At 35.0% G+C, this 14337-nt stretch overlaps 1 protein-coding gene and 1 pseudogene across 1 annotated transcript in view; one reads left to right on the forward strand and one right to left on the reverse strand.

Moving 5' to 3' along the window:
- The window catches only part of LOC136974942 (peptidase inhibitor 15-A-like), a 35176-nt gene extending 24335 nt beyond the window's left edge, over nucleotides 1–10841 (reverse strand). The window contains exons 1-2 of the mRNA XM_067269941.1: nucleotides 10691–10841; nucleotides 10495–10623 (exon numbers count right to left, since the gene is read on the reverse strand). Of these exons, the coding sequence (XP_067126042.1) occupies nucleotides 10495–10506 (12 nt within the window). The 5' untranslated portion in view covers nucleotides 10507–10623; nucleotides 10691–10841. The remainder of the gene's footprint in view (nucleotides 1–10494; nucleotides 10624–10690) is intronic.
- On the forward strand, nucleotides 4596–4714 carry LOC136974991 (5S ribosomal RNA; annotated as a pseudogene).
- Nucleotides 10842–14337: the final 3496 nt, after the last annotated feature.

The following is a 14337-nucleotide window of genomic DNA, read 5'->3' on the forward strand; positions in this document are numbered from 1 at the left end:
AGGTTTTGCTAAGCTACGAACTTCCGAAATCCCTATAGTTTGTAGTTTCAAACCTGAGGCAGCTACGACCAACAATTCCGAAAGCGCTGGGCGTCACGACGGCCACCCACAATATGCTGTTAGTGTAATCGCTACAAAAAAGTTTAATTTGCATAAATTTGAGCTTTTGTTATTCTGAACAACAACATTCGTTCGGATTAATTTTATTTTAAGAAGCGATAAAAGCGAGGGATAGGACTCCGCCAAGTTTGATTTATCCACCCGCAAGATTCGCCAGCACCTCACTGATAGCGAGAAAGGCTTAAGTTTAAAATATGACCTCTCTAGAGCCAGCGGTGTTCTTTCTCTAGAAGCATCTGCACCGCCAAATGAATAAGAAAGAGAAAAGTTACAGCTTTTATGGAGATCTTTGCACTTTTCAATTGGTTATATTTCGGCAATCCCTTTACAGAAAAACCCGAAATTTTGCACGCTACCTAAGAAAACAAGTATCTTTCGAACGAGATATTCACATTTACTACAGACGTTTAATAGAGGGAGAGATCGGCAATTTTGATTCGTGTATCAGTGAATTTCCCACTTGGCGCTGTGTGACTGCGATACTGCAGAACGGACTTTTTGCTTCGGAATTCACTAATTCGGCGTTGTAAAAGCGGGAGAGCAGTTTTGTTGGTGAATTCCCGATATTTTCCAATTCATTGCAAAACTATGGTACTCGTTTTAATTACTTTATCGCCCGTTTCTATATTAAAAATAGTCACGTTATTGTAAACCTAAACGATGACAGGGATGGAAATAAATATTGATAAAAGTAGAAACATTTTAATGAATCTAAAAGTGTAATTTGTACTAAAATTTATTAAATATAAAAGTTTATATACACTTCGGACAATTCGATTTACAAATTGAATTGTTGAAGTAATTATAATTCTGGTTCGGACTACAATGACAGTCGAACACCGGTTTAAATACAGTGTGAATGTCCGTACAATATAAGTTGCCTTGTCCATTTATAAACAATTAACAGAGTCTTTGAGCTGGTAAAAACATTGCTTTATGTTTCGGTTGTCACTTTGCAGATCATCAGACTTTAATCTAATCGAAGTAAGTTGTACAACCAGTGCAGAAATGTCTGTCCGTCAATTGAAAACGAAGAAACCCAATCAGGGATGAAATGTCAAGTCCAGTAAATTAAGTCGTAGCCGGGTGAAACGTCATTTCCGGGTGACAAAGTCGTATTCGGGTGGCAGAGTCATATCCGGTGAAAAGTGGAACGTGGGTGGAAGTGATCTCGGAAGAGAGAAGATTCACTTTATGCAGCAGAAGAAGAGCCTTTTCCACCAAGGTTTCTTCTGCTCGACGGATGTTTCCACGACCACTTTGGACTCCCCTCGACACTCCACCGTCCATTCTGCAACTTCCGGGTATCGCAGTCCCAGGTAGTCGACCACAGTCGAGGCGCTATCGTCGGGAGTAATGACGACCACCCGTTTGACGCACTCTCCGCTCTCCTCGACATCTTTCGGGAGCACCCGAATCACCGGAAACGGAACGGAAGACGACGAAGAGCCTTCCTCCTCCTCCTCCTCACCATCTGCCGAGGTGCGCCACTTCTTTAATTGCTTGAAATTTTCCATTCTGCAAAAGAAAGAAACGACTATTATGAAAATACAACTCGTATTCGTTTTGTTAATTTAATTTTATGTAAATTGTAAGATTTCTAATGAAAAAAATAATTTTAAAAATATCGTCTTAATTATAACGAAAAGTCACAAATGAATATTATAATAAAATCTCTGTTAAATATAGTAATTTTAACTTTCAAACGATTTTTAATGTTCGCTATAGAAATCAGTTTCTACAAATTGTACAGTTCTGTCCATTGCCTAACACAAAACATTTGTGAAAATTTAGACGAATAATCTCGAATTATTCTGTTTAATTAAAGTTCACACTATAACAGTGCAAATATCATATGGGATATGATGCGTATATAAACTATAGCGCGCTAATACCAATGTAATGTATTTATTAATTTAGATTCCATTGGATTTGGGCTTAACGAAGAGTGAAAATGAGTGGAAAGACCCCGTCCGTCGTCTCTGTCAAGACCGATCAATTGTTATGGAAATAGAGATTCGTCGGAAAATCATTGGCACTAATTGTGATATTCGGCTTAACAATGTTCAAAAAATACGTAAAATTAGAAACATCGTAGTCTGTACTTACCGATAAAATCGACGCAAACGAAACAAAACTGAGAAAAACACTCGAAACGAGAAAATTTTGACCGCACGAACTAAAAATCCAACCGTTCGCATTAACAATCGACGACCGCTCGCAACAATAAAACTCTGACAATTTGTAAGTACACAGAGTTTTATTGTTGCGTTGCCACGAAAGTTAATATTAAGAGTTTGGCCGAATTGCGTGATTTTCCCTGCATATACTCGTACATTGATGTTAACGTCAGTATGTACGCAAAAACCTAATATTCTCGTATAAAGATGAATAGAAATTTCGATCTTGTCATGTCTTTTACAACCGGAAAAACAATAAACTTCAAGTATAGAAACCCCAATTTTGTCTACCTTTGTAATTTAGTTAAGCAGCTGGAGGGCGCTTTAAAGTTTAGAGTATAGCGGTGTGAATTTCATATGAGATATAATGTGTATATAAACCATAGCGAAAATTAACCATTTAATGTATTTATTTATTTCCATTTTGCTTTAAGAACTCGAACAATTCGATTAAATCTGGGCTAAACGAATATTAACAATAAAGAAAGTGAAAAGTATCTCCTAAAATAAGTGAAAAGATCCATTCGTCGTCTCTGTGACGAAACCGATCAATTGTTATCTAAGTGGATCTTTGTCGGAAAATCATAGCCGATAATTGTGATATTCGGCTTAACAATGTTCAAAAATATTTAAATTTAGAAAGTTCGTAGTCTGAACTTACCAATACAATAACTGCAAATGATGCAAAACTCAGAAAAACGCTTGAAATCAATTACTTTAAATCTCGCTCACTGAAAATTCGGCCGCTCTTATCAACAACAAATAACCGCTCGCAACAAATCGTCAGAGTTTTATTGTTTCATCGCCTAGAAATTTAATGTAAAACGTTTGGATTTTTGACCGAATTTCGTGATTTATCTGCCTCTCTGTGGCTGAAGAGACGGATTATCGCGGATCATTCCTTGCATATACATTCATGTTAACAGTAATATGTATTCGAAAATAGAATATTCTCGTGTTTCGCGTCTATATAAAGACGAATAAAAATTTCGATTTTATGATGATCCATCGAATAAAAAAAAAAAAAAAAAAAAGACTTTTAGTCTAGTAACCTCCTTTTATCTATCATATTGTGATTTACTTGAGTGGTTCTCTATATAGTCTATTAATAAGATTGAACCTTTGTTAAATTGAGGTGTCTGAATATTACAGATTAAAGCTTATACATGATAAGGACTACGGAGCGAGTTACGTTGTGAAATATACGAAAGATCAAGACATCTATTAAGTGACTAAACATTCCTCTTGAGAACGATTTATTTTTGCATTTATGACGAATTACAAACTTTATTCTAGATGTGTTAAACTATACGTTAGACTCTGTTTTCTGTTAAGACTGATTGTAAAATCGGAAAAAAAGTTCGTCAAATGATTATTGCACAAAGCAAATATTTACATAAGTTCAATACCGTTTATTTTTTCTATAAGTTCAATACCGTTTTTAGGGGAATTTTGTGATAAGTTTACTGTTTGAGTTTACTGACACCCTCTACTTTACTGTTAAGCTACGTAATTATAATAGGACAAGCAAACTAGACGCTTATTGAGTTGCAATCAGAAAATTCCGCCTGTCTTTTCCTTATCTCGAGAACGGAGTTAGATGAAAGACGAGATCAGATCAGTGGCGTAGCGAAGTGGGGGCGGCAGGGGCGGCCCGCCCCGGGCGGCAGTTTTAGGGGGCGGCAAAATTTCACAATAAATAATAATATCTTGTAAAAATACCTAAATAAGGGGGCAGCGAAATTTTCCTTCGCCCCGGGCTGCTGACACCCACGCTACGCCATTGGATCAGATACGGACATTTAGAGGCAGCAGGAGACCCCGACTATGTACCAAGTATGTACGAACTTCCGATGCAAACCGGAAGTCGCGTTATTTCAATTGAAAAATTTTTTCCTTAAAGCAGTTAGATAGATGACTCTATTGTTAAAGGTAAAGTATGACCTACAGGGGCAAGCCACTACTGATTTGGTGTGGAGATTTTAAATTAAATAAATGAAAATGTTAACATTCCGACGTTGTGACGAATAAAAGAATTGCTAGTGGGATTTTTAGATTGTTTATTATTTATAATATTACACATATAATAAGTCTTATTAAGTTAGTAAAATTGACTGATATTGTCAATTTTTAATGAAATTTTCCCCCCATCGATCCTGTCGATTTAATATCGAACGCTTTAAGAAAACCTGGTTTAAAGTGGAATGTGATGGGAAGAAGGACAAAAAAGCGATATTCGAGGCGCGAATTGGGTACGAATATGCATAAGTGATGCTGTGCAGGCGATTTGTCTCGGGCAGCGGCCATACCACGCTGAAAATACCGGTTCTCGTCCGATCACCGAAGTCAAGGAGCGTCGGGCCCGCTCAGTACTTGGGGCGGAGACGACCTGTGAATACCGGGTGCTGCTGTCACTATTCTTTTACTTTCATTCTTCGACATATTTCTTTTTCTTTCGTCTAATAAAATTTATCACTTGGCGCAGTCATTTTTCTTTAATACATTATGTCAAGCAAACATTTCTTTTCTGTAACCTTTAGCTTCCTGTACATTGTTTTAAAACTTCTCGGTAAGTATCAATTAAAAAATGTTCATTTACACGTAATAAATGCGTTTATTACGTGTAAAAGAACATACTTCGGCTATCATCAAAATCAAGCAATAGCCTATTATATATGAGGGAATAGTGATTGAGATAAAAATAGAGAGAACCAGAATTGACAACCGTCTTGATAGAACGATAATCTTCTTCGTAACGTCTTTTGTCCTTTCATCGTAACGTCATTCGTTCTTTCTTCCTTTCGCGCCGTCACCAACTGTCGTCTTTCTTACTTCTCCCCTTTGTTGTTCTCGTCTCCCCCGCAACCCTCGTAAATCTTAACGATTTAGGAATGTTACTGGCCTAAACCCCACATATATATTTTTTTATTTACACAAGTCATTAAATGTGAAATAATAATGTGGGTTTAGAATTAAATAGAATTTGTATATAGTTGCTGGATACTAAGCATATAGGAGGGAGAGCGACGGTAATACTGCCATGGCGAAAATTTTGGTTTGCAGTAAATTTCAGGCCGCAATCTTTTAATAAACTCTTTTTTATTTACAATGTTTAAATGGTATCTGTAAGTTACACAAAGTTATATCTTCTGTAAAGGATAGTAGCCTAAACTTAATTTAAAATCGGGCATAACTTTACAGCGCTTATGGAAACCGTTTAATTTACAAACGTTTACGATTTACTTTATAAGGTTTTGCTAAGCTACGAACTTCCGAAATCCCTATAGTTTATAGTTTCAAATCCGAGGCAGCTACGACCAACAATTCCGAGGACGCTGGGCGTCACGACGGCCACCCACAATATGCTGTTAGTGTAATCGCTACAAAAAAGTTTAATTTGCATAAATTTGAGCTTTTGTTATTCTGAACAACAATATTGGTTCGGATTAATTTTATTTTAAGAAGCGATAAAAGCAAGAGATAGGACTCCGCCAAGTTTGATTTATCCACCCGCAAGATTCGCCAGCACTTCACTGATAGCGAGAAAGGCTTAAGTTTAAAATATGACCTCTCTAGAGCCAGCGGTGTTCTTTCTCTAGAAGCATCTGCACCGCCAAATGAATAAGAAAGAGAAAAGTTACAACTTTTATGGAGATCTTTGCACTTTTCAATTGGTTATATTTCGGCAATCCCTTTACAGAAAAACCCGAAATTTTGCACGCTACCTAAGAAAACAAGTATCTTTCGAACGAGATATTCACATTTACTACAGACGTTTAATAGAGGGAGAGATCGGCAATTTTGATTCGTGTATCAGTGAATTTCCTACTTGGCGCTGTGTGACTGCGATACTGCAGAACGGACTTTTTGCTTCGGAATTCACTAATTCGGCGTTGTAAAAGCGGGAGAGCAGTTTTGTTGGTGAATTCCCGATATTTTCCAATTCATTGCAAAACTATTGCAAAATTCAACACGAAGTGACACGCGACGGAGAAAAATTTCAACATTGGATAGGTTAATATATTTTTTTGTACATAATCGGTTATCCGAACAACCCCAGTTCCCAATTGATTCGGATAAACGACGCTCTACTGTATGTGTTGTAATGAAACTGATGAAACCGCCGAATCTTCAAATAATGAAATTCGTGCTACTTCTTCTTCTTCGCCCTTAATACAGTGAAGCCTGAAGCCTGGGTTGGGTCATGGACCAAATACTTCAATATGTTTCTATCTTTTCACCACTTTTCTTCAAACACCGTTACACCGTTACATCGTCAGTCCTTTTTCTTAAGTCTTCATCGATTTTGTCCATTTACTTCTTTCTGGGTTTAGAATTCGTGGTGATTGATGGATTAACACTTACCTGGCGTCGAGGATAGGTTATTGCTTTTTAAACTGGATCAGATGGAGCGTTAATTTGTGATATATCTGTTGCTAAATATATATTAATCCTGTAATAATAAATGTCATATCAATTACGTAACTATATTAACAATTCTTGGATTTGAGTTGTCGGGTTCGACGTCAGATGAAAGCGTGCACCCGGGCACTCAACTACTGCACGAAACTATTCAACTGGAAATCTAACAGCCCTACGACATTCTAGAAAAAAATTTCCTAATAAGCGGTCTTAGAATGCAAGAATCATCTTCATTGTTTCTGTAATAATACTATTAAAACAATTAATATTATCAACTACCATTTGAGAACATCTCGTTTTACATGTTCTCGACGGCGAAAGCGGCGCTTTTCTGCGATCTTTTTAACCTCTCGGCCGTATACTATCGATTTTAATTGTTAACCAAATGCATATTCTTCAATTCTATATTTGGAGTTTTTATTTCGGAAGTAATTTCATATTTCCCTTTTACCTGATTTTAACGCTGCCACCGACAACGAAAATAAATATGTCAATCGTAAATATCAAAAATGTCTGAGAGAAAATTCATTTTAAGAACATTATCAGAAAGCCTATAAAATGACATTGAAAATTTATAGAAAAATTATTACAATTAGTTTGATTACGGCAACGCAACACGTATAGGACTTTTGTGGCAAAATGGTTCCTATTTGGATGTTACTAACATGAAGAAAACCCGGAAAACTTCACTTGGCCAGCCCGTTGGCGTTGCTCAATCCTCCGGCCAACTACCAGTGTTCGGTGGTTTCATGCACTCTGCTTCTGGAGGGCACTTGTTAGAATTAAGAAAATACCGTTCAGAAATGAAAAAGACTCAAGTACTTAGATGTGGAAAATTAAATACTTATACAGTTTTCACGGAGTAATACTTTCGAATCCAGACAGGTGAGTACAATATGCTACCCTTCGTATTAATAATATAGCGCGATAGACGAGTTATATCATTGTCGAGTAATTAAGTGAATATAATATATATATTTTTAATTATATCATTTTTGTATGAATTATACTGTATTTAGTTATATTGTATATAGACATATTAGTGTATATTGTATTTAGACAGAATTTAACTGATATATTGAAATCCAATCAATATTTTGGGGTGATATGTAAGACATTATCTAAGTCAGAAGTATGTTAACGTAAATACGAAGTTTCATACCAATCGGTAGAACAACCCAGAAGTACATAGCGAACAAATAAACATTCTCATTTATCTGTAGAAATTAATAAGTCGGCCTAATATTGACTAAATAGAAAACAAAATTAAAATTAATTTTTCCCTCTATTCACTTGAGTTAAACTGAACGAGTTAGTATTAATATGAAGATCCAATAAAGGACAAATATATGGCGCCTTTTAATTTCGAACAATGCAGAGTTAGAGTTGGATAGTTCCGGTTCCGAAAATACCGACACATTCTCCATATTGTAATTTTATGAATTCAGTTTTTAACAGAACAGTGAACTATTAATCTGGATTTGAACATAAAACTAATTGACAATGTTTCACAACTGTTTTAACCTACTGTTATTATGGTTATCACTCCGTTTCAAAGAGTTTAAACGGAAGGAAAGTGAAGAGTTCAGATTTCGTGACAGTCCATATTGCCCCTCGAGTCTCAGAGAATAAGTATAAAAAATTTGGTACAGAACAGCAAAAGGTTTAGGAGTTAATAAGGGAAAAGTATTCTCAGATGACAATACTTACGTTTGTCCGGATGACGTGTTTATCTTTAGTTTTTTAAATAAAATGTGAATTTAGAAAAACAGAAAGTGTTCTAATTCGTTCGTTCGTTCGTTCGTTCTCTACCTTACTTGACGGCTTGCCACTATGGAGTCTTGTGATTAGTGGAATGTACAGTACAATGGCTTTGTTGCATCTTAAAATTTCATCAAAATGAAAGACTAAAAGCATTATTTTTTGAATTTTTTAAAATTAAGACAAAATCCAGCAGCGACTTGCGTAACTTTTCCGACTGTTGTGAGATTTTATTAAAAATATAATATTTATATTGTTAATCATAATAAATAAAATTGTGTGCAGCGCCATCTGTTACGAGATTTTGTCGTAGAAACGTTTTTGTATTATTAATTATTATAAAATGGAAAAAAAGCTTAATTTTGAGAGTAGGGACGAGTTTTATGAAAAAACTGTACATGCTAATAACTAGTATAATCTTAAATAAGTCCGGCCCTACTCGAGACCTTCGTTATGTATACTTTAGGCTCAAAGACCGAAAACGATCATTGAGCGAAAAAACGACAGAACGCGTTGTGTGTCGTTCAAATAACATAAAATGCAACTCGAAATATCACGGTAATGGTTCTTGTAAAAATAAATAACTGCAACATTCTTGATTCTTAGCCGTTATAATTGAATAATCATTCAATTCGCATTCTTTATCGTAAATATTTATTTACCATAAACCAAATTTAATATTTTATTAATTTTGATAAAATGTATACAATATGCCAAATGTTAAATCCATGTATGACTTTAAATACAAGGCTGTATTTTATCAATTGTTATATGTGGAAGGAATTTGTAATCATCATTACAAGCAAAAATGCTAATTTTATTATACTTCCCTTCACGACAGTAGATGCACTTTTGTAACCAGCTGAAATTAAGAAAAAAATATCACAATTTAAATGACGGTAGTAACATTTAATTAACATTGGTCGCTTGTTTCCTATATACAATGCCTCTTTAATCCAATTACATCCTCTATACATCATACCTTTTCTTTAGTCATAGAGTCGGGCCGATCATAAATCTAAGATACTTTTCTAATATTTTATATGCCTCCTTCCATACATGTGCTATTGGCACATCTTTGACAGGAGACATTAATCAACTGACTAAAATACGTCTTCTATTTAAAACGTTATTGTGTCTAAACTGATTCTGGAAATCAGGAACACTTAAAATCTCATAATAAACATATCGTAAACATTGAGAATATGCCTCTGTCAATAACGCCTGTAGTGGCCAGAAAATGAACTTTTTGAAATTGGAAATTGGCTAAAAAAAACCGGTCGAATGAACAGGCAGCGTATATAGGAAAAGTGAGTGAGTCGGTTCGTACTTCGTGAGAAAACGACACTAATGTAAAACACTTCGCACATTAGTAATGACATAATTCCATTCTGTTTTAGTTAGGGAAAAAAGTCGACAGAAGAAATATGTCTCTCTCTGTTGCTAGAGAATCCTACAGTCCTCTGCAGCTTTCTACATGGAGAATGATAACATCGAAATAATTAGAACTATTAGACCTTGATTTATCATTTGTACGTTTTAAGTGGTACGCCATTTGGAATCAATATGACTCCCAATAAATTTTAAAATAATGCCACTTGTTAAGTTATTGTTTAGTGGCTCGAAACGTCAAAAAGTTCGTTGGGGTCACTTCGTACAACGCATACCATTCCTTGTAACTATACTGGCATAGTCGGGTGGAGATTGCTGTCATCCCGTTTAAATTGTTTTGAATAATTAAGCGATGACACTATTTCTTTCATTTGAGTAGCTCCATTTTAACTCTAATTGTAGTGATTAATCATGAAATAATGCAAACACTTCTTGCCAAGGAGGATTTCGGTACCCTACTATATACAAATTTTAGATTTAAATGTCGTATTCCTAAACAAAAATCACAAATCTCAATCTCTAAACTTTGAAAGAGTACTGACTTTCTCGAAGCTTTTATAATGGTACCCTTCCATTCTCGAAGTATGAACCGACCTTTATGTAGAATTATGATACTTACAGGTATCGACATCAGTAATTCTGTGCGTTGTTGTATGCAGTTGCGGAGTCGTTTCTGGTTTCAAAGGTGTAGTCTGTTTCAGATCACAGTTAAGAACTTTATCCGGTATTTCTGGAAACGATGTCATTTCTAAAGAAGTAAAGGTAAATTATTTTCTAAATTCAGAATTTTACCAGGTAAAAATCTAAAATCTTACCGCATAAACTAAAAGCGGGATCTTCCGTATCACATTTCTGAGCTTGAGGTGGACATTTCTCAGGTTTACAGCCTGGTTCTCCTTCTTCAAAAGGACTCTCTTTAAGAAGTCGATTTTCATCACCACTGTAAACGATCGAACAGCCATTAAATTGATGCGTTCTGGTTCTAACCTAGCGATCTGGGCAACCGGAAGTCGAATCTGAGTGAATAATTCCGTAAAACTTGTTCGTAGACGCTCTGATATGTCATGTCCCGTCCATCACCACCCTTATTGTGCCTTATTGGGTTTGGTTACGGTTATTTGGGCGATCTGCTGAAAAGGGATGCCATCCTAGAGGACTTTTATGAGAAACTGACCCCTATATAGGTGTTGCAAATGTGAAAAAACCAGAAAACTCCACTCGTTCGCCAGGCACAAATCTACGACCAACTACCAGCGTTCAGCGGTTTTTATCCACTTGGCTAGTTGTATATCCCACATTAAAATCCTATCTTATATTGGGCGTAGAGAAAAAGCCAAAGTTCTGTTAGTACTCACAGGAAGGAAAGAATTTAAATAATATATATATTAACTGTCACGTAACACCGAATTTTGAAACGACAATTAATACAATTTTTAAATTCTTTGTAGCCGATAGCGTTATCGTAAATATACTATATGAAAAAAACACAATATATTCATCATTACATAATCAGTAATTGAAAAATACGTGAACTAAGGGCCTTTTTAATCATATTCATTGTGGGTTCGACAAGTGGGCGACCGAATTGTGACGAAGGGGGTCTAACTTATCCGTCAAAGCTCATCCCCGAAAAAAATTATTGTTGTTCCTCGCCTAAATATGATTCTGGGTCCCAGAGCTCTAGGATGACAACTTAACTGCCCGATTTTCACATTCAATACGAATTTATATTCAATCTATATACAGTATTATATAATATTTATATTTAAGGATCTCATCAATCGAAATTATAAAATATTTTAACTTACCCAGGATAAAAATTGCAAACAATATATTTTATCGAGTTGACAATCTACCAGTGAGCATCCGACGTAATAACTTTCAGCCCAATATAACTGCAATTTAATCAAAAGAACTTTATCAGAATCGTAACTTACATTTTTCCAGTATTTAATATTAATTAATTAATTAATTTTTAAATTACAGAATTTTCCTTACCCCCTTATAATATAAGCATCCCAATCGGTCACCGTAGTCACAAGCGTTTCCAGTGTAATTATACATATAGAAAGTATTCCAATCCATAAATGTTTCTGAAAAATTTCCGTATCCTATGTCTAGATTTTGATTCATGAACTTTAAACAGTTTTTTGGGCCAAGCGTATGTGGACATCTTCTCGCTCGTTCTCCTGCGATTTTTGCCAATTTTTCACTCCACATCTAAAATTAATGTCCATTACATAAAATAGGATTTAAAAATTTAAATGTCACAGCATTTAAAATAAAACAACTACAATCAAACAAATCTCTGAACAACAGCCACAGATGGGAACATAAAAAATGCCCATTGGTTAAAGGTTAATTGTATTATAAATTTCAAAAAGAAACTTTTTTGAAAACTAGTGGGCCCCAGACTTTAGAAGTTTTAGAGCAGTGATTCACAAACAATGAAGTCGCAAGAGATGCTCGTGTGCCGTGAATATTAACAAGATGTATATTAACAACTAGAATAAACCCAACTCTATAAGATTTATTTTTTTATATCCATGATTAACTAGTAACTAGGCTAAGCTTCAAGGAATACAGTTATTATTAAACACTAGAAATTCTCCCGTCAAGTATGACGAATATTTTTTATGAAAAAGTAGAGATTGAAGATTTGAGAAGAGCTTCAACTCGGGCTTAACGTTGTAATGCTGTTTCTGCAGCCCTTGACAAAGCCATTCTTACTCGATTTTGCTTAAGTCGGACTTGAGCGACAATGGCTTCTTGCTTCTTTATGTTGGAGCTCCTCGCTCCAACACAAAGAAGCGAAGAACTAATTGGATCAATTTAACCCATTTGGTTTAAGGTCGATCCCATGCGACAGCCATAACTTCTAATTCTTTGTCAGGAAATCAGAAAACATTTTATCCAAAATTGTTCGGAATCAACGTCACGTCATCAACAACAAACATTCATTCTAAATTCCAAAAATATAATTATTCTATTGCCATAACAACAAACATTCTACTATTAAATGAACATATTTAAACTAAAAATTTGCAAATAAATACATTCCATTTATAGTTAAGTATATATTAAATATTTAAAAAGAACGATTTACGAAAAATAAAATACCAATTTTATCATTTTATGAGTAGTAGCAGGAGGATGTCTTCTGATATCATTCAGCATTTTCAGTATATCTTTTATTTGGCTCTCGTTCAAAGCTACAGGCTGCCTATCGTCAGGGGGATCAACTGTTTCGATTTCGTCTGTATAATAGTAATCGTCCAGAGAAACTACGCATTTTTCATTCAAAAACAAAATTGCGAATAACACCAAAAACAAAACGCTTCCAATCATCTTTTGAGTCTGTAATAAAATACATATTTATAATTCTTTTGAAACCATTTCAGTTTATGAATATAATTTCGCAATTAAATTACAAACTTTTAAAGGAACAAAATTATAGGTACGTCTCGAATGTAAAATATGAATTAAATAAACAATTGGAGTAAAAAATAACAAGTTAATGCGAATAAAATTGTGTGTAACAATTTTCGGTGCTTACCGAACTAGAACGAATTTCGAGCTTGAATAAATTGAAAATGTTTAAATTCAACGGAAATTTCTATGGAATACAATTCAAATTCCAATTATTCGAGAAATAAAAAGCTATTTCGCTATTTCGAAACGGTTTTTAGAATGTTCTGAATAATGTTCGCGTGTTTAAAGCCTTGGACACTCTTGGTCAAGGGTGACCACGTGAATGTAATGGCGCGTGTCAATTTACAATTAATGGTTTAGTTCTAAAGTACGAAAACAGCACTTTGGTCGGCCACGTTTGCACGTTTTCTTCACACTAATAACACTTAATTAGTGTAAAGTTTCTTATGTAAAGTTCTTCTGGTTGGCAGATCGCTACCTGGCCAGCCCATTGGCAAGGCGCGAACCCATGACCGGTGTTCTACTACCGGTGTTCAATTATCTACTCTGCCTATTGTCCGGCCAACGTGGCCGGATGACCATAAAGAGATAGAAGTGCCAATCGTCGGCGGTCGACGCAGCTCAATGGCGGTTTTTTACTTTGACAGCCGCATCGCATTATTTTACTTATACAGCTTTTTCGGGAGTTAAAATGATTAAATTTTAAAAAGTACTAGAATTTGCTTTAAATTAGTTTATAAGGCACTATACACATCTCCACTGTCGACATTGTTTTGCACCAGTGACAAAAATAGTAGTGCAAAATCGCTAATTTAAAGGTGTTAGGTGCACTGATTTGGTTTATTTGGTTAAAATAATATATAGGCTTATTTACAAAATTAAGTAATTATCTAAATATCAATAGATTCGTCTATTTGAATGCGAAAATAATACAATAGTACTTTACACCGTATACAGTAGAAACAATAATGACAGTTTAATATCTGGAATTGTAGACGTTGCTCTCATCAATATATTAAGCAATGGATAG

This window comes from Centruroides vittatus, unplaced genomic scaffold (assembly GCF_030686945.1).
Source record: "Centruroides vittatus isolate TY-2023 unplaced genomic scaffold, ASM3068694v2 contig_359, whole genome shotgun sequence".
Lineage (NCBI taxonomy): Eukaryota > Metazoa > Arthropoda > Arachnida > Scorpiones > Buthidae > Centruroides > Centruroides vittatus.